Source organism: Heloderma suspectum, chromosome 5 (assembly GCF_057233095.1).
Source record: "Heloderma suspectum isolate Gila_16-S chromosome 5, 16-S_ref, whole genome shotgun sequence".
In the NCBI taxonomy this organism is placed as follows: Eukaryota; Metazoa; Chordata; class Lepidosauria; order Squamata; family Helodermatidae; genus Heloderma; species Heloderma suspectum.
Window position 1 is genome coordinate 146,145,603 of NC_139462.1, and position 21,184 is coordinate 146,166,786.

Genomic DNA, 21,184 nt, shown 5'->3' on the forward strand with positions numbered 1-21,184 from the left:
GACCCCCTGGCATAAAGTTTGCCCTAAATTTCAAAAGCAACTCAAACCTATTGGTACTGGGATATTAACAGAAATGGATGAGCAGATGACTCAGGAACTGTGTACAGTCAGATGTTCCCTTCTTAAAAGAAGTCCTGCTCATCATATGCAAATACCTCATTTAGATACATTATGCCATTGTGATGACATGCAGCACAATCCTGCGCATATTTACTCAGAAGTAATTCCCACTATATTCTATGGGTTGCATCCACGATCTGCCTTCTGTGGACGGAAGGGCTCTACTCAGGGAAGGTGACTTTTCCTGTTTTTGTAGGAATCCCCACTCCCCCCTTGCACCACAGCTCAGCCCATTCAGTAGGGTCCCCCAATGCTGTGTAGCATTTTTACAGCTCTGGAGGGGCTGCCATGGGGAGGAGTGGGCAGAGAAGTGTGCTTTCTCCAGCCCAGCTGCCTCAATCTGGATCCAACCCAATGGGCTTTACTCCCAGGTAAGTTGGTTCAGAATTGCAGACTAAACTTTTGAGTTTATTGGTGGTGAGAATTTGGGGCAAGGGGGGATGTTAGAATAATGTTTGTTTATATTTTAATTAACTTTTAATTTACATCTGCAACAGAAAGGCAGAGAACTGTAGGTGTAATGTAACATAACCACTTAAAATTTATTTATAACTTTGAACATTCTAAGGTGCTCCACACAGATTATATCAGCAGTCCTTACAACAGTCCTGTAAGGCAGGCCAGTATTGTTTTTATTATTGTTGTTGTTTATTATTATCATCTCCCTACTTCAGACAAGTAGTTGAGGCTGAGGAAATAGTTTTTTGAGAGTAGAAGGAATTAAGATTTGTCTTATTTATTTATTTATTTATTTATTTATTTATGTGTATTTATAAACTGCTTGCATCTAAAGATTTCAAAGCAGTACACAATTCATAGGAATAAAGACCAAATACGTTGAAAGAAATATGCTGGAGATACCCATAGGATAAGTATTCCATTTAGTTAAATGAGCTCATCTAGATATCAAGGCTGAAGCTACACATAGCAGTTTTACCGTTATCTTACTGCAGTGATGATATAACTATTGGTGCCCACTGGTGTCATGTGTACCAATAGTTACCATAGCAGTATGATAATGGTAAAACTGCTATGTGTAGATTCAGCCCAAGTCTAATCATAGACTTGATGTCTAGATGAGTTATTTCCTAACTTTTGCTTCCTGATGTCCCTGTGCATATTGTTTTCTAAAGCTTTGTACATTGTAGCTTGGTTATAATTATATATGTGCTTCCTCCTCTGTTTACATTGGGTGATGTTTTCATTTGAGGGATGGTCCCCTGATGGGTAGAATTTGTGCACAAACACCCCTACAGGCAGCACCAACTTTGCCAGAGTGTGCAAATGTAAAAAGGGTGGGAAACCACTTTGAAACAGAGCTCAACCATTAAGCCTCAGGTAGCAGATTTTGGAGCATTAAATTGTGAATTATTAGTCATGTTCAAAATCAGGAAGAGGGAAGAAAATGGAAAATACATCTCTTTCATGAAGAATGGTGAATAAGTGAAGCTAAATAGTAAGGGAACTGGAAAAGCTTTCACCCAGCATGCCAGAGTAGTATATGCCCAACTCCTGAAGATACAAAATGTCCTTTTCCAGCTGTGATTCTCTGCCAAACCAGATCCCATTAATTTCTATGTGGCTTGCATTAGTATTAGTAATTTGAAGTTGAGGCTGTCCAATGTCATTAATGGACAACAACAGCACAGCTCATTTTCGGTAGTGCTCAAACCTCTTCTCCTTCTTCTTCTTCTTCTTCTTCTTCTTCTTCTTCTTCTTCTTCTTCTTCTTCTTCTTTTACCCTAGTCCTGATTGTTTCCTACTCAGCTTGAGTCTTTTGTGGTTTGATTGCCTTTTGACATTCCTGTGGGCAACCCCTGTTGCGAATCATGTGCTACAGGTCTCTGCTTGACAATGGTAGCTGGCTGGCATACCAAGATTATTTCTTATAACTTCTTTACAAGGAAAAAAAGGGCTGCCTTCCCTTGACTATGTAGGGTAGATCTAGATGACAGCATCCCTTGTTTCTGTTTCCCATTGCGGTAAGCCAGCTGTGGGGCTTGCACAACTCACCCTGGCCACTCTTGGGCTCAGCCATATGGGCTGATCCAGGACCAGCATGGGCTGAGGTTAAAGATGGACAGATCAGTCTGTTTCCAGTCCATGTCAATTCTGCACATGGTCATAAGTCTGTCTCATTCCATATCTGCATTAATCTGATTTAAAAAAAAATCTGCACAAAAATCATATCTAGGTATGTATCTTTTTGAATGTATCTTCTCACAAAATATGCACTTACAAGTGTATTTTATCTTGAAGTATGCTTTTCTAAACATACTTTGCCCTAAAATATGAATTTTTAATACATTTTGCTGGGTATTTTGAACTGAGACCTGCACAATGGAATTTGGAGAAGTGTGAAACCTGAAGGATAATTACATTCTTATCTGAAAATTAGTTCAGGGGGTGTAGATCAGGTCAATTAAAATTAGAATTTTCAAGAGTCAGATTCCTCAAGCACCCCTAGCTGAAGTACTCAGCATTTCCTGTGAGCCCATTGTTAAAAGCAGACATGGTGGCAGAAGATCAAAAATATATTTAAAAAACCCACTGAAGTACCCTGGTAGGCCTGGACTAGAAGCTGTGTAGTAGTGCACCAAACCCCATAAACCAAAGGAAATGCTCCAATGGAAATAGTGATAGGCTTCCTTTAGGCCCTGATTGTGTTATTCCTCCCTGCCACTTCCTTTCTGTATTTTTCTTTTCTTTCTTTCTTTCTTTCTTTCTTTCTTTCTTTCTTTCTTTCTTTCTCTCTCTCTCTCTCTCTTTTATAAATGAAATAACAAATGAAATAACAATAACAAAATTACCAACAACCTAATCAATACTTCAATTTCCCAACAGTACAATGTTCTGATGAGGACACCACAGTAACAACGAGAGAAGAAAAAAGAGAGGAAAAAAAGAGAGAAAAGGGGTAAAAAGGAGGAGGAAAGGAAGAAAAAAAGAAGAAAATTTCCCTTCCCTCCCCCTCTCCCTCCCCCTTAAAAAATTAAGTTTAAACTCCAACACCCCCAGCCTCCGATGCCATTCTATTTGAAAAACTATATCTATAACCTTAACAATTTTACAGTTTAATAAACAACCTTACATTTCTATATCATATCATCAATCTTATATCAAGGAAACAGGTCTACAATTCATTCCCAAAAGCCTATATTATTATTATTATTAGTAATAATAATAATAATGAAATATATATATAGTATTATATAATAATAAAACTTAATATAAACCTTCAACCATCAGTAATAAATTTTATACTAGATATATTATCTATTTTAAAATAAAAATATAAAGAAAAGCAAGAAAAAATAAAAGATAAAAGAGAATAAACCAATATAAATATAATCATTTATCTTCTGAATTAGTCTGAGTCATATAGACTAAGCACAAACAGTTAACAAAGCTTGTTTAAAGATTCCAGTTCATGGGGTTGTAACAAAATTCTCATGCATTTTTATGTTAAGCCAAGCCTCCGCCATTTCATGATTTAAAAACTTCTTCATCTGACCTTCAGACATAATACAAAGTGTAGCAAGAAATTTTAAGTAATATTGTAAGTTCATTTGTTTTGCCATATTCTTTGCATTGATAAATTGCCTTCTTTTATTCGCCACCTCTTTGATGTAGTCTGGGAATAACATAACTTTATCTTGTTTCCAGGAAAGACTTCCAGCCACCCTTGCCAAGTGCAGGATATAATTCTTTGTGGAGTCTTTTGCAAATTGAACTATGATGGTGTAATCAGTCCCTTTAGCATTTGGCACACGAAATGCCTGCTCAATATCAAGTAAATAATCAGATGAAATAGGGAGTATCTCATGCAAAAGTTTATCCACAAAAATAGGCAAATTTACATCATTAGGCAGATTTTTAATCCCAATAATCCGTACATTGAATCTTTTCATGAAGGCCTCCAGTTGAGAGATTCTATCAGAGGTATTTTTAAAACAAATTTGTGATGTAGTTTCATTTCCTGCCACTCAGTTTTCAAGCTCATTAATTTTCGTCTCCATTTTTTGCCGTGACGCATTAATTAAATCTACAGGGCGGTGATGGAATTTTGGATTAAATCCAGCCTTTTGACTTGCTCCATAAATTGCGAAGATAAAGTCTTTATCAGCATAAATAATTCCCCTATATCTTCTGTCTTTGACACTTTTGACACAGAGGATGCGGGGGGAGTAGATGCCAGCTCCTTTCTTCTCGGCGCAGACATGTTTGTCTCAAGCAGATCTTACAGGTCCTCAGATGTTCTCAAATATAGTTATTGTTTCTTCAATCATCCCTCAGAGGTTGTTGATATTTCTTAAAGCATATATTATTATGGAACACGTCAGCCCTGTTTTCTCCTATAAAATAATAGTCTTAGTACAGCTTTTTGCATTGGTAAAGCTCTGGGGAGATAATCCTGGAATCCAGCCCCTCCACTATCGAGTGGGAGTTACCTTTCTCCAAGATGTTGTCCAGAGCTGTTGCCTTGCCCCCTCTTTCCATTCCAGGGGAGAATGAAAAGGTTTTTCAACTTTTAAAAAGCTGTTTGAGAAAGCTCCCATGGAGACCCGTGGGAAGCTACCAGAGCGACATTGGTCCCAACTGGAAGTTCCATTTCTGTATTTTTCTTATATGGTATTCTTTCTTTTTTTCCTGTGGCTATATGGTGATGTTTGATTTCCGTGGCTGTTTTTCAACCACTGTGGTCCACATGGAATTCAAGTTTCTGAAGGATCCAACATGTATTCTGCCCCTGGTCAATAGAATCATAGAATCATTATTTAATCTTTGTAGTCCTGCAGCTGATGCAGGGAATCCACTACTACTAGCGCCACTGATAGGTGGTCACCCGGCCTCTCCTTAAAAACCTGTAACAAAGGAGAGTCCACCACCTTCCGAGGCAGTCTGTTCCACTGTCGAAGAGCTTGTACCATCAGGAACGTTTTCCTACTATTTAGTCTAAATCCCTTTTCACAAATCAGCTCCATCTTTGTGGCAGTCGTTCAAGTAGTTGAAGATGGCTATCATACTGCTTCCATTATAGACCTAAACTTCAGGTTCCAAAGGATCAAGCATAGTGTTCCTTCCCATGGACTTGATTAAGCTTTTGTGTCTGTGTTCTTCAAACAGCTATACTTGCTGATTTGTGGCAGAGCAGAGGTGGGAAGATGGCACTTTTGTTTTGCTCTTTTATTCACACCACAAAGCTGGTTCCTGTATATCGTCTTAACCTACACTCTGTCATAAACTATTAGATAATTTAGACATCTGATTCTCAGACTTCATGTGTGTGTGTGATTTTTATTTTGTTTCTTAAGATTTTTTAACAAGAAAATTTAGCTGAGAGGCTGGCATGCTGCAAAGATGTTGCTGAATACTCTCCAGCAACATCTTCATTTGGTTTCAAAGCAGTGGTTTTGTGTTTTAGAACTCAAGACCTCACCTCTGCCTTGTACTTAGGTTCTTGGGCAAGTTACTTTTGTTTTAGTCTCACTAGCTTGCCTTCTGGGAAATGAGTGTTTTGTAAGCCATCATGTCCATGATGGCAGCCATATTATGAATGGGCAAGCCCCACCCCCATGGCAGCCATTTTACAAGAGCACCCACAACAGTCTAATTTCCGAATGTGCCCACCAACCCAAAAAGGTTGGGGATGTCTGGTATAGTTAGTGCACAACAAAATGTGTGTGTGTGTGGGAGCTTCAGATTTCTTCTTTTAAAGTAAGTTTATAGGCCTCATGTGGTTGCAGAGAAAGTAACTGAAAACAAGATACAGTGTATTCCAAAGAGTTCAGAAATCAAAAGAAAAGAAACCCCAGTATAAACCTTATTATAGGTACTGATTTCAAGGTTATGCCTGGTGCTTTTTAAAATCAGGTCTATCAATACTAGTGTTTTGGGATAAATTCAGAAAACAATTTTTAAGCTATTTTATTTGGGTATTTATAAACCACCCTTCATCAAACAATATCAGGGCTGTGAACAATAAATATAACAAAAATGGATATACAACCATAAAATGCTATAAAACCATAAAATACAATAATAAAACAGCATTAAAATGCAGTAAAAATACAAAAGGTCAGACTGACCAACTTAAAACACCAAGGCAAACAGAAATGTTTTGATCTGGCATTGAAATGATGGCAAGGTCAGTGGAGTCACAGCTCTGCGGGAAGGATGTTCCACAAATGGGGCAACATAACAGGAAAGGCTCTTTCCTTAAGGGCTTCTCGACATGGAGCTTTTACCCTGCTATTGAGATTGGTTACTCGCCAAAGTTTGTGGATCCTTTAGATGATGTCGTCAACCTCTAGGGCGTCTCCTGCACTAAATTACCTTTATTCTATTTTTTAAAAGATCAGAGATAATGAGCTATCAAATTACAGCGCTTGTGAAATGAGGACAACCTGCAATAAGAGGCAGTAGACCACAGTGCCATCTAGTGGCTGTATAATAAAACATATCAAAGACTCAGATAAGGGTGAAATGGAGGGGGAAAGGAAGCATGTGTAAAGGGAGTCTGTTGTGATCCTGCTTTTAAAATGAAAGCAGAAAGCCAGTTTTAAATGCAGGATTTTAGGCTGATGTAGAGATGCTCTAGGTGTCACATAATGACTAGAAGGTACTTTGAGAAGAGTCTGCCCTGAAGCTCTTAAGACACAGGCAGGCTAGTATAGGAAATATTCCCACCCCACCCTCTACCCCTATACAGTAATTTTTGTAGTCACTGAGCCATTGAAAGCTCTTTATTGTTAGATGTCCTTATTTCAAGGTAATGACTGATGCTTTAGAATACCAGGACTGGCAATACCAGTGTTTTGGGTATAAATTTAGATACCAGTTTCCTTTCCAATGCCAATAGCTTTTGCAGTTACAGTGAAGAGGTCCATAACATGGTAGCTACATCATATGAATTGCAAAAAGCTAGGTAAATATGGTGGTAGAATCCATGGATTGGATCCAGATTTATGTTGGATTCACTGGGCTGGTGGAAGTGGACTCCATGCCGCCTCTATGCCACAGCAGCCCCTCCAGCCCCCTGAAAATGCCACACAAAAAGTGAGGAAACCCTACTGAATGGGGTGAGTTCTAGTGTGTGTGTGTGTGTGGGGTGGTGGTGGTGGTGGTGGTGGTGGTGGTGGTGGTGGAGAGGGGGAATCCCCCAAAATTGGGTGGAGGGAGTTCCTGCAAGCAGAGTCCTTCCTCTTGTGGAAGGCAGATCCTGGATCCAAACCCATAACCAGTGAGTATTGAACTCTTCCAGACAACCTTGCTCCTCTGGATTCCCAATGCCTACAAAATTTAATTAAAACCTGCTTTTCTGAATCCACATCAAACTTCCCATTTGGTTCCAAGGTCCCAGCTTACATTGGTCAGGCCCATCCTTCTGCTGGCTCTAGAGAGCATACAATCACATTTTTCATATTTTTTATATCTAATAAATGTGTTGGATTTTTACAAAGAGTATTTGAAGATGCAGTGAGGGGCTCACAAACTACACACACGAGAAAATCAGATCAAAATGTGTGTGGATTATTACAATATTCTAGAGGCAGTATCCAATGCATTCCAGAGGTTTATTGAACCTGATAATATACTTCTTGAGTCTCCATTGTGTACGAAATATTGTTGCTGGCATTATCGTTTTCCAAGCCTGAGAATTATAAACTTACTTTTATAAATATGAGTGGTGCTATCAACCATTTACTATTGATTTTCTGTTAAAGCAAACTCTTGTTGCCTGAAGAAAGGCTTAAGAATGCTATTTGCTCTGAACTAGGACAACCTCTCTTTAACCTTTCCATGAAATTTTAAAAAGTAGAGATGATAGTCAGGAAAGAATGTTTTCTTACTGTTTACTGATACAGGAAGAAACAGAAATATGCAAGTGATTAAATTCTACTTCCTTCCTCCATAAGTCTGGAATGGGTGCTTGACTAGGCAATAAGAACTTGGAAGTTCATACGGCAACTCTGTGCAAGCCGGATGCTTCTGCAAGGTTCCCATTCCATGCCCTTCTATTGCTGTATAGGGAATAATGGCCAGTGATGGCCAACTTCAGTATTCTCATGAACCACTATATTCTCCAAGCAGTGGCTTAGGATCTGGAAATGTATGTTGCCACACAAGTTGGTGTCTTTATGGATCGTCAAGCTATGTAATATGCTCGACACCATCTTAGTTGAAAGGGCTTCCGAGTATGGAACCCATGTATTTATGCATGGCTGGGGCATTAAACACAAAATCCAAAGAATGAACCCTTACTATACCTTGCTGCCAGGGACCAGATAAAATTGCTGTGGAGGCAGCACCACCAGTTGCCCATCAGGCTACCAGTTGCCTTGGTTCTCATTCCCCAAACAATTCATTGTCTATATTTTTACAGTCATGGTCATGGCCACTGACAAAAAATCCTGAAGTCTGTGAAGGAAAATCCACCACATTCTGCTGTATTTATACCTTATAATATATACGCAAAATGAAAGGGATTCATTATGAAGGCAACCTTTGTGTATGATTGCAAGTGCCCAGAAAACTTTCCTTAATCCAGCAGATGCTACTCCACAGCTCATAAACGGTCGCCACCTCTCAGTCATCACAGAGCCATCATGCCTTCAAGAAGAAGCAATCAACTCACAGTGTGAAGTAACATTCCTATGACTCTTGGAGCTGGTTCATATATGCATGTATATCACTCAATCTCTCTGTCACTAGATGACTCCATTCTTGATGATTCACAGCTTGAGTGTATTAGCTGACTCTGTTGAAAACAGTTGCATTTCTGGTGATGTGAACCCATATAAAAGTTCTATCCATGGGTTTTAATGTATGAAGGCTCATTCACATATGCAAGTCAACACCGACGTTGCAATCATCAAATGATGAAGATGCCTATGCAAACCAGAAGCTAGAGCCTGTCTAGACAGCATATGCCTCCCATAGCTGGCTTAGCAATTTAATGCTATCTTAGAAATAGGGGCATAAGTAACACAGGAAAGAGATACCCATCAGTGTGGGGATATGGTGTGATGGTCACCTTTTTGGTCTGTGCTGCTGCTACTAGTTCGTGATCTGATGTTTGGATTAGCAGGGATCAGTATGGGGTTAGTCACAGTCCATATGCAGCTTGCAGATTCCTGACATATCAAATCAATGCAACTGACACAATGTATATACATGCTCTGAACAGGAGTTGCAGAGAAATACCACTGTTATAGCCACTGACAGAAAAATGGGCATGGAAGGCCTAGCATGAAACCGGCAAAAAAATGGGAAAAGCCCAAACAGTTAATCAGCAAAAGTATGACTAATTACAATGTGCACTCTCCTGATTAATTCCTCCGGAGACATATATACAGCATTTGAGAGGAAAAATATTACCAGCATTATTCTCTTATCAGAACTCTTAGTCCAAATGGCCTTAATCTGGAGGACAATTCGTAGGCATTACACCACTCATACCTCTGTGTTTGTTTGTTTTCTCCTCCTAAGGAACTTTCATCTCCAGGCATTCCAAATTGCCACTCCTGATACCCATTTAACAGCACATTTACTGATGATGACAGAAGCCAAAACATTTAGCTTAAAATATACGTTTTTAATACTCTGTTGTTAGTCTTTCAATCGTGTGTGTGTGTGCATGTGTGTGTATGTGTATAGACCATAAAGTGTTGTTGTTGTTCAGTCATTCAGTCGTGTCCGACTCTTCGTGACCCCATGGACCATAACACGACAGGCCTTCCTGTCCTGCGCTCTCTCCTGGAGTGTGCTCAAGTTCATATTCATTGCATCGGTGATGCTATCTAGCCATCTCATCCTCTGCCGTCCCCTTCTCCTTTTGCCTTCAGTCTTTCCCAGCATCAGGGTCTTTTCCAGAGAGTTTTCTCTTTGCATTAGGTGGCCAAAATATTTGAGCTTCAGCTTCAGTATCTGTCCTTCCAATGAGCACTCAGGGTTGATTTCCTTTAGGATTGACTGATTTGACCTCCTTGCAGTCCAGGGGACTCGTAAGCGTCTTCTCCAGCACCACAGTTCGAAAGCATCAATTCTTCGGCGCTCAGCCTTCCTTATAGTCCAGCTTTCACAGCCATACATTACTACTGGGAAAACCATAGCTTTGATTAGACGGACCTTTGTCGGCAAGGTGATGTCTCTGCTTCTTACTAGGCTGTCTAGGTTTGCCATAGCTAGACCCAAGGAGCAAGCGTCTTTTAATTTCATGGCTACAGTCACCGTCTGCGGTGGTCTTGGAGCCCAAGAATGTAAAATCTGTCACAGCTTCCATTTCTTCCCCTTCTATATGCCAGGAAGTGATGGGGCCAGATGCCATGATCTTCGTTTTTTTAATGTTGAGTTTCAAACCAGCTTTTGCACTCTCCTCTTTCACCCTCAACAAGAGGCTCTTTAGATCCTCTTCACTTTCTGCCATTAGGGTGGTATCGTCTGCATATCGGAGCTTGTTGATAATTCTCCTGGCAATCTTAATTCCGACCTGTGATTCATCCAGCCCAGCGTTTCTCATGATGTACTCTGCATATAAATTAAATATGCAGGGTGACAATATGCAGCCTTGTCGTACTCCTTTCCCAATTTTGAACCAATCGGTTGTTCCATGTCTGGTTCTTACTGTTGCTTCTTGACCCTCGTACAACTTTCTCAGGAGACAGGTAAGGTGGTCTGGTACTCCCATCACTTTAAGAATTTGCCACAGTTTGTTGTGATCCACACAATCAAAGGCTTTAGCATAGTCAATGAAGCAGAAATAGAGGTTTTTCTGGAATTCTCTTGCTTTCTCCATGATCCAGCGAACGTTAGCGATTTGATCTCTAGTTCCTCTGCCTCTTCGAAACCCAGCTTGTACTTCCGGTAGTTCTCGGTTCGCATACTGCTGAAGCCTAGCTTGTAGGATTTTGAGCATCACCTTGCTGGCATGTGAAATGAGTGCAATTGTGCGGTAGTTTGAACACTCTTTGGCGTTGCCCTTCTTTGGAATTGGAATGTAAAGTGACCTTTTCCAGTCTTGTGGCCACTGTTGAGTGTTCCAAATTTGTTGGCATATTGAGTGCAGCACTTTAAAAGCATCATCTTTTAGGATTTTAAATAGCTCATCTGGAAGACTGTCATCTCCACTAGCTTTGTTGTTACTAATGCTTCCTAAGGCCCACTTGACTTCACTCTCGAGGATGTCTGGCTCAAGTTCAGTGACCACACTGTCATGGCTATCAGGGACATTCAGATCTTTCCTGTATAGTTCTTCTGTGTATTCTTTCCACCTCTTCTTAATCTCATCTGCTTCTGTGAGGTCCCTGCCTTCTTTGTCCTTTATCATGCCTGTCTTTGCACAAAACGTTCCCTTGAGATCTCCAATTTTCTTGAAGAGATCTCTAGTCTTTCCCATTCTGTTGTTTTCCTCGATTTCTTTGCATTGTTCATTTAAGAAGGCCTTCTTGTCTCTCCTTGCTATTCTCTGGAACTCTGCATTCAGTTGGATATATCTTCCCCTTTCTCCCTTGCTTTTCGCTTCCCTTCTTTCCTCAGCTACTTGTAAAGCCTCATCAGACAGCCACTTGGCTTTCTTGCATTTCTTTTTCTTTGGGATGGATTTCGTTGCTGCCTCCTGAACAATGTTACGGACCTCCGTCCATAGTTCCTCAGGTACTCTGTCTATCGGGTCTAATCCCTGAAATCTATTCCTCACCTCCACTGTATATTCATCGGGGATATGATTGAGGTCATACCTGAATGGTTTAGTGGTTTTCCCTACGTTCTTCAATTTCAGCCAAAATTTTGCAACAAGCAGCTCATGATCTGAGCCACAGTCAGCTCCAGGTCTTGTTTTGACTGACTGTATAGAGCTTCTCCATCTTTGGCTGCAAAGGACATAATCAATCTGATTTCGATATTGACCATCTGGTGATGTCCATGTGTAGAGTCGCCTCTTGTGCTGTTGGAAAAGAGTGTTTGCTATGATCAGCGTGTTCTCTTGGCAAAAATCTATTAGCCTTTGTCCTGCTTCATTTTGTACACCAAGGCCATGCTTGCCTGTTATCCCAGTGATTTCTTGACTTCCTACTTTAGCATTCCAATCCCCTATGATGAAGAGGACATCTTTTTTTGGTGTTAGTTCTAGAAGTTGTTGTAGGTTTTCATAGAACCGATCAACCTCAGCTTCTTCGGCATCAGTGGTTGGGGCACAGACTTGAATTACTGTGATGTTGAATGGTTTGCCTTGGATTCATACTGAGATCATTCTATCGTTTTTAAGATTGTACCCCAGTACTGCTTTTCCCACCCTTTTGTTGACTATGAGTGCTACTCTATTTCTTCTAAGGGATTCTTGCCCACAGTAGTAGATATGATGGTCACCTGAATTAAATTCGCCCATGCCTATCCATTTTAGTTCGCTGATTCCCAAGATGTCAATGTTCAGTCTTGCCATCTCATGTTTGACTACCTCCAGCTTACCTTGATTCATTGATCTTACATTCCAGGTTCCTAGACAATATTGTTCTTTACAGCATCGGATTTTCTTTTCACCACCAGACACATCCACAGCTGAGTGTCCTTTCGGCTTTGGCCCAGCCGCTTCACTCTTTCTGGCGCTACTTGGAAATACCCTCTGCTCTTCCCCAGTAGTATATTGGACACCTTCCGACCTGAGGGGCTCATCTTCCGGCATCATCTCTTTTAGCCTTGTGATACGTTTCATGGGGTTTTCTTGGCAAGAATACTGGAGTGGGTTGCCATTTCCTTCTCCAGTGGACCACATTTTGTCAGAACTCTCTGCCATGACCTGTCCGTCTTGGGTGGCCCTGCACGGCATAGCTTATGGCTTCACTGAGTTACGCAAGCCCCTTCACCACAACAAGGCAGTGATCCATGAAGGGGCCATAAAGTCCATAAAGTGACTGTACATTTATTTCAAACAATACTGTCAGATTTTCAAATTATAACACCGTGTTAGCAGTCTCTGAACCAACCACCCCTTTGTGAGTTTATGCCAAACTCACCCTTACTACTACTACTACTACTACTACTATTATAATTACTGTAAATTTCTAATTATTATTTTTTTTTAAACAGCAGATTGTTTTCCAGATTGCAATGTGTGGGCTCAAAGTTACCTCTGCTGCCTAAAGACAAGCAAAGATATTTGAATACCCCACCCATGTTATGTTTATTGAAAAAGGTTTAGGCATAAAATTACAAGGAAGATGTGAAAGAAAAAATGAAACCAAGAAACGTCCGAGTGAATCTAGTTTCTGAAAACGATTTTTTTAAACTTAAGTTACCTTGAAGGTGTCAACTGACCAACAGCTGTAAAAGTAATTATGTTCTGCAAATTTACTGAGGTATGTAAAATGGGGCCTGAGATAATTCTCCATCTTTGCCAGCTGATCCTTAGATGTTGACAAGTGAAAGATGGAGAGGAAGAAGCGTATGATAAATGGTCCAGCCAAACACTTTAGCCCTACTCCTTGCTGCATTTATCAATGTGTTCTCCATGAGAGCACTTCTTGTCAGCTATTTTGAAAAGCAGATTTTTCCAATCATAAGTGCGTTCTTTTTGCTCAGGAGATAGTGTTTGTGTTTTTGCTTAAGATATATGAAGGACCTGTTTATATTTGTAGGGATACAGCTGGGTTTTGTTCACATTTAACAAACTGAAAAAAAGGGTTCAGCTTCATACAGGTCCCTTTGTTTTCATAAAATTATAGCGAATGTTAACCCACCAGCTAATGTAATGTGCATTGCTAGTGCAATCTCTTATCTTAACTAACTTTCAAGGGTTCATTAACTGATTGCAAAATGAGAGAATTTCAGTTGGAAACCATGCATTATGTTGTATATGCTGAAGTGAAGTTTTCAGTGGCCTGACCCATACACTACCATGGGAGTGTGGTTGAGGCTTCCTAATGGCTGAGTCCTATGCCATGCTGGCAATGTTTGAATGAAGGAATCACATGAGATCGATCGATCTTCTGTTCTGATGACTGAAGGGTGCCACTACCTAGCTCTAGCAAAAGGACGGAAGTGTAGAGAGACCAACCATCCTATCCAACGAAGCCTGGATACAGCAGCCAGGTGATACTCCCAGATTCCTACAAAAGCTTCTTAGTCAGGCTTGCTTGCCTATCAGAACAACTTAAGTTTGGACCTAAGACACTGGGGTGTCAAGCAGGAACTTGGCCTGTGTACTAACACCAGTTAGAGCTGGTGTAGTGTATTGATAAAGTGGGGGGAGACCCAGGTTCAGATTCCCATTCAGCCATACGTTCACAGTGACTAGTCCAAGGTAGTCTCTCGGCTAGATCTACACTACTGCTTTATTGCAGTACTGAAGTGCAGTGATAATTGTTGGGGCACATTACACATTCGATATACCACTTTTGTAGTGTTATTTCCTGCTTTTTATTCCACATTATCCAAAATGTCACAACAAATGTCGTTGTGTGTCCTACGAGGTATAAATGCGCAAAGAGGGATACAGCATTCCCATGAGGGGACCATAATGATATCATTCAACATGTAGATCTGGCCTCAGTCTAACCTACCTCATAGGGTTGTTGTGAGGGTAAATTGGTGGTGGTGGTGGTGAAAACAGGTACATCTCCTTAGATTCTTTAGAGAAAAGATGGGATATCAATGTAATTCAAATAATAATTTTAAAATCAAAGGAATCTGCCCAGTTTCATTAGGTGTGCCAGTTTAGACACACTAATTCCATGTTGGATTGTAGCCATTAGAATAAAAACAAAACTCATCCTGGAAGCAAACAGAACAGGGAGACTCAGCCACTTATTTTTCCTGCATTGCTGAGGTTTTACAGAATAGGCCAAATGGTGGAAGCTCAACGCTTTACCTTTGCCTAACATTGTCATTAATGCTGGGAATATACTCACATTTTAGCTCAAGTTTGATAAAGTCTGTATTCCCCAGATTCTCAAGGAACACTCCATCAGAGGCTGATGTTTTGAAGTAGAAAGAAATGTCAGCACTAGTTTCTCCTTGGAAGGTGGAGAAGTGAAGATAGGAAGACGGAGTAATGAATGACGCAGCATTCCAATAATTCTCTGTGGAGACACAAGAAACAAGAAAACATTTTTCCTCATGTTCCTTTTGAGCTATGTGTTACTTAGAAACAGAAAGAATCAAAACTGGAGCTAAGAAGCTGAAGTTTTAAATGCTAAAGAGGCTATAGCAGTCTCCATGTTCATGCAAAGGAATAAATTCCACCTTTTAAAAAAGATGAAGAAGAAGCTTGTTTATAATTTCATTATTTACACTGAGATTGTTCCAGCACACTGTTGCATTTAATTTCATGTTCCTCATGACTGCTATACAGATATATGTATTCTCAGAAAATTCTGCTTGCATTTTGCAAGCAAAGCTGTATGCATTTCCTAGCAGCTATTGTGAGTTCCCCTCTGCCAAACCAAGCTGGGGGAGATCTTCATTACAGTGGAACGAGAAGTGTGTTGGAGTATTATCCGGATTTTCACCGAGTTGGCTTTGGTCTGTCAGGGACACAGGAAGCAAGAAAAACAGAGTGTACCGTATCTTAAAAATCTGCTTTTCACGGGTTACACAGCGCATGAAAGCAACATACTTCTGGGTTGGGAGTAGAACTGAATGGCATCGACCTGGCAGGTGCTGCTCAACCAGTGAGAGAGGCTTGTTTCCTGCCCCTGTCCAGGCTCCCACATTATTATCCCCAACAGCATCTGAAGGCTCCCCATGAGAGCACCCCACCAGTGCAATTTCGCCCCATTCCAGCCAACAGTCAGGGAGTTAGAGCTCCCACTCTTTTTCTCCTTTTCCAGGGACAAAATACAGGGAATTAGTTGCTTCACCCATTCTCAGTCTGCAGCCTCTGTTACCTGCTTCTCCCCCCTTAAGAATCTGTAGCGTCTTTTTCCCATTGAGAAAATTGGAGTGGCATTGTTTTAAGTACTAGCTATCTAGCGAGACGAGGTGGCCAGGAGTGGGAGATTGCAGCCCCAGTATTTCACTGTATGGATTCAGTTATACAGTGAAAACCAAAGAATGTGGAGAGGGAGGAGAGGAGGCAGCCAGCAGAGGCAAGAGTGCTAGCAGAGGGAGGCAACTCCAGCCAGTCCTTTCCCTCCGTGCAAAGATGCAGTGAAGTAACCCAAGCTTCAGAGAAACAAAGTTACACAAGCATCAGAGAAGGCTGTGAAGGGGGCTGGGCTAGGAAATGGAGGCTAGTTACTCCCACTGGCAAAAAAAAAAAGCACTGCACAATTCTGAAGGCATGGAAGAGCGCTCTAGCACATTGGTGAGTTGGGAAGGCAGGCTAGTTACTCTAGTTACCTAGGTACCTAGTGAAGGTAGCTAGTTACCTTTACCAAGGACACAGCCAGGTGAAAGATACACCCCTAGGAACTCCCAGTCATACTGAATTTAAAGTGGCAGGATGGGCACACAGCAGCTGAACCACAGGCGAGCTGGATTAAAGGGGAAAAAATGGAGTAAAAGTACTCTGGAAAAATGCGGTTTCACCACAAACCCTGGGATGGCTGCAGACTAGCCATGACATCATGTGCCACAAAGGGCCTTCAAACTGTCTCAAGCTGCAGCAAATTACCCATGAAGGCAGGCCCATTTTAAACCTGTTACTGAATTTGAAATCTCTGTGTTGCTGCTAGGTTTTATTCTGGTTTTATTTCTATACTGTAGTTTTAAGCTTTTGTATTTTATACTGTTTTTATTCTGTACTTTTGTGTTTTTAATTTTTGTGAACCACCCAGAGAGCTTCGGCTATTGGGCGGTATAGAAATGTAATAAATGTATGTATGTATGTATGTATGTTACTAAGCAGAGGATAAATGAATACCAAGTCAAATCACATGCAGTATTATTAGTATTATAAGCAGGGGTGTGCTTCGAATTTGGTCCAATCTCAAACCAAATTGGGCTGATTTGGGAGATGTACAAATCCAAGTGGGGCTCCTCCAAAGTGGACAGAATCCAAACCTGAACCCTCTGGAAGATTCAGGATTTGGAGAGGCACAAATGCACAGACAGTGTCCCCTCCAAAACTGATTGATTTATCCCAAGCTCACCATATAGGGAAAGCACTAGGGTGTGGAGGGGGGGGGGGTTCAGGAGGGGGTGTAGATTTGTGACTAGCATTCTGCCCATCAGCATTTCAAAAGGGGGATAAGGGGGGAAGCAACATGTTTTTTTTCCCTTTTCAACCCCACTGAGGGCTTCCCCAGCTGTGGTATATAGTGGTATAGAGGGGGCAAGTTTGGGGCTGGCAACCAGATTACAAAGGAGGTTTTTTAAAGAGGGGGAAATGTGACTTTTCCTCCTTTCTCTCCTCCTAACACCTCCCTGTACAATGCAGAGAAGTGAGTTTTCTTAATCTCATGGTACACCTCCCCCACAACCCTAATTCCTCATCATCCAAGATAGTAAAGGCCAAAGGAAAGCATTCTCTTATCACACAGTGTATTATGTGTGATAGTTTTTCTTACTTACTTACTTACTTACTTATTTATTTACATTTGTATACCACTCCACATCTAAACAGATTCTGGAGTGGTGAACAACAAAAGAGATAAAATGAGCAAAAGATAAGAAGAGTGAAACATGGTATTAAAATTATTCTTTAAAATACAGAGTGCCAATAAAACTGAGGCTGGTCAATCAAGGGGGTGTCTCCACGAGTGATTTACTGTGAGGTTGCTGCATTTGGAGGTCATTAGGGGCACATGATGTCGTGGCCATCTCACAGCCACTCTGGAATTTCACACCAAAAAACCGGTTCTTCTGAGGCTACTTTTAATCTGATGGTTTTCCTTAATTCAGCTTGTCTGCGCTTCTGTTGTGGTGTGCACCACCCCCCGCATTTACTCCAGCATGATAGCCCTCCTCAGGGGTGTATCTTTCACCTCACTGACCCAGGTGAAGGGGTGTTTCCCCAATGTTTTCCCCACCTGTGTTTCCCTGCTGTTTCCACCATTTCAGGGCTGGCCATCACAGTTCTGAGCTACCTCATGGCATTTACTTCACCTTGCCTACCAGTAAACTCTGGTGGCTATCACTGCAAAGCTCTGGGCAGCCCAATAGCAATCCCCCCGATCTTGTTATCTCATTGTCAGGAATGAATCTGAGCACGTGGAGATGTCTAGCAGCTCAGATTCAGCATGGGAATAGCCAGAACAGGGGGAGGCATCCTCCCTACTGAGCTCAGATATGGCAAGGCCTTCTTCCCAAGACCTTGACTCACAGATGGCTCAACTTCAATGCTCCCCCCCATGAGAACCCAGGTTTCAGGGGAGGAGGGGAGTGAGGGGCGTGACTTCAGGGATGCTAGGGTCTGTCGCAGAGCTAAGTGGGAAAAGTTAGAGGCAGAGCTCAGATGCTCCACCAAGTTGGCTATGCATGAAAGCCTACATAGGAGGGAGCAACCGTAAGGGAGGGGGTTCCCTCTGAAGCTAGTCTGGCCAAGAAGTTCTTGTTCAGACTCCTGGCAACTTCTTTGACTTCCACTTTGGCTCCTCAATTCAGTTCAACTGAACTGAATTGAGTTTCTCAATTCAACTCAAAACAGTTAATCCACACAATTCGTAATTGTGTGGATTAACTGTTTTCATTGCAGTTTGAGAGTTTCCTAGAATTTGCATTTATAAGGAAACTAGTCCTTAACTAATAAAGTAGTGAGCCTGAAGCCTAGTATCCTAGAGTGTGTTGACTCCAAAGGGGGAGGATGAAAGATTGTGACACTCACTATGTCACTATCGTGCATTTGGAAGTCCACATTTGGACACATTTAGAAGTCCACAGATGGAAGTCCACATCTGTGGAGTCCACATTTTCTGTTCACTGACCAACTCACTACAGTTGCACTCTACCCCCATGCCTTGAGAGGCATTTCAGCCTGGAACAGGAGCTTTGTAGCCCCTGCAATGCTTTCCCCTACTGTGCAACACAGTGTCAGAGGGCACATAGTTCTGGAGATGGTTAAGGCATCACTCTAATCCAGTAGACGCTAGTGGCTCCAATGTCAGTGGGCAGTGAATCTGTTCCAGGTTTCAGTCAGAACCAGTTAGAACTCTAAAGGAGCTATCCAAGGTGCCTCCACTGCTCGAATCTTAATTTCCCTCTCCATGGTGTTAAGTATGAGCTGTGGTTTTGTTTTCAGCTGGCTTATGAACTTTCCATGTCTCAAACTGCTCTCAGTCATATATTAGATTGGTAGACTCACACAAACTCTTTTTGTGATTAACAATTGTGTGCAGGGGAGAGTGAGCCTGTGGTTGCTGGGCCCACCCGACCAGACCCCCCCTTGCATGATTTGGGGGGGGGGCAATGTCTGCAGAGGGAAACCTGCACGATCAGGGTTCCACATCATGGGAAAAGCTTAGGCACAAAGAGTACAGTGGTATACACATTACCATCCAAAGAGCCCACCCATAACACCATTTGAATTAAGTGAAGAAACACCCATTACCATCTAAGGAGGGGATTCACCATAAAACCATTAAGGCCAGCATTCTATAAGCCCACAGGTCCATTCAGGCTATTTTGGGAATTTTTTTAAAAAAATATTTTCATTGATTTTTTTAAACAAATAAAACTTAATAAACAATAAGACAACTTGGGAATACATTGACTACCATCTGTCATCAATATCCTACATTATAATACAGACATTGCCTCACCTACACTCTATTCATTCATCCTAGTCCATTCATATCCTATTATCCCAACAAATCTTTCCATAATTGACCATGAGCCTGTGGTGGTTCTAATGTTTCCTTGTGCCTAATCATATATGTTCTAAATTGATGCCAAGTTCCATAGAAGTCTTGTTCGTAGTTAATGTTTCTAGTTGCTCTTTTGACTTGGGTCAGCTTTTCCACAAGAGCGAATGACCAAACTCTAAGGTACCATTGCTGTAATGTGGGTTTGTATGTTCCTTTCCAGCTGGCTGCGATTTCCATCTGGGCTGCTGTCCATAAGAAAGTCAGTAGTTCTTTGTTTTGTAGTTTGTTGTCATCTATGTCATATATCGATATGACATAGCTGGAGACAGTTCAATCACTTGCCCTGTTATTTTACAAACTTCTACAAACACCTTCTGCCAAAATTGTTATATAACGACGCACAACCACCCACATATGAAAAAATGTACATATGAAAAAAAGGTATATTACAATTCCACCAACACTTTGGGGTGGTTAATTTGTATATCTGGCTTAACTTTTGTGGTGTTAAGTACCACCTGTTAAGTATCACCTGTCCCCATAATTTTGCACATTTTGTTTGATCAATTTGCATGCCCAGATCCTTTCCCCATATTTGTTAGATCCCTTCTGTATTTCCAGATTGCAAATCAGAGATAAACCCATATGGGATTGAGGTTATTCCTTTGATTTCCTTGTTTTCCTTTACTACTAATGTCTCAAATTCTGTTAGTGGCCATATTGATTGTGTCTTAATGGTTAGATTATTAGAAAAATGGAGAATTTGATGTACTGTATTTGCATCCAATTGAATTTTACTTCCTGTAGCTGATTTGTGATTTGTGTTCCTGTTTGGAGGGTTAATCCCATGTATAGATCTGTTACCTTATATAAACCTTTCAACCCCCATAACTGGAATTGTTAAAGCTTATCTTTGTTGTAAAACAAGGGCTGTAACAGAATTGGGGATAATGGGAGTGGGGTCAGGCATGGGTTTATCTTTCCATTTATGCCAAACTAGTAAGGTGCACTTAAGGAATGGATTTTCTATTTCTTTGAGGGTTTTAAATTTAAACCCTTATAATTCTTCTGTATATCAACCCTTGTATTTCTTCTATAGATTTCAGGTCTCCTTCCATATGAATCCAGATTTCCCCCCTTTTTGCTTTATAATTTGCAGTAGCTGCCTAATTTGGTAAGCTGCATAATAAATTTCTACATTAGGTATCCCGATATCCCCTGCTTTATTTTGTCAAAATAGTGAGTTATATGTAAATCTAGGGTTTTTGTTTTTGTGAATCAACTGCATAATTATTTTTTTTCCATTTTTTCAGGTAACCATCTGG

The 21,184-nt window shown here is 41.0% G+C and overlaps 1 protein-coding gene across 1 annotated transcript in view; it reads right to left on the minus strand.

Annotated features, from left to right (window-relative positions):
- The window catches only part of CNTNAP2 (contactin associated protein 2), a 2,014,778-nt gene that overhangs the window by 120,569 nt on the left and 1,873,025 nt on the right, over positions 1–21,184 (minus strand). Inside the window, exon 16 of the mRNA XM_084857751.1 lies at positions 15,024–15,194. Coding sequence (XP_084713877.1) covers positions 15,024–15,194 — 171 coding nt within the window. The remainder of the gene's footprint in view (positions 1–15,023; positions 15,195–21,184) is intronic.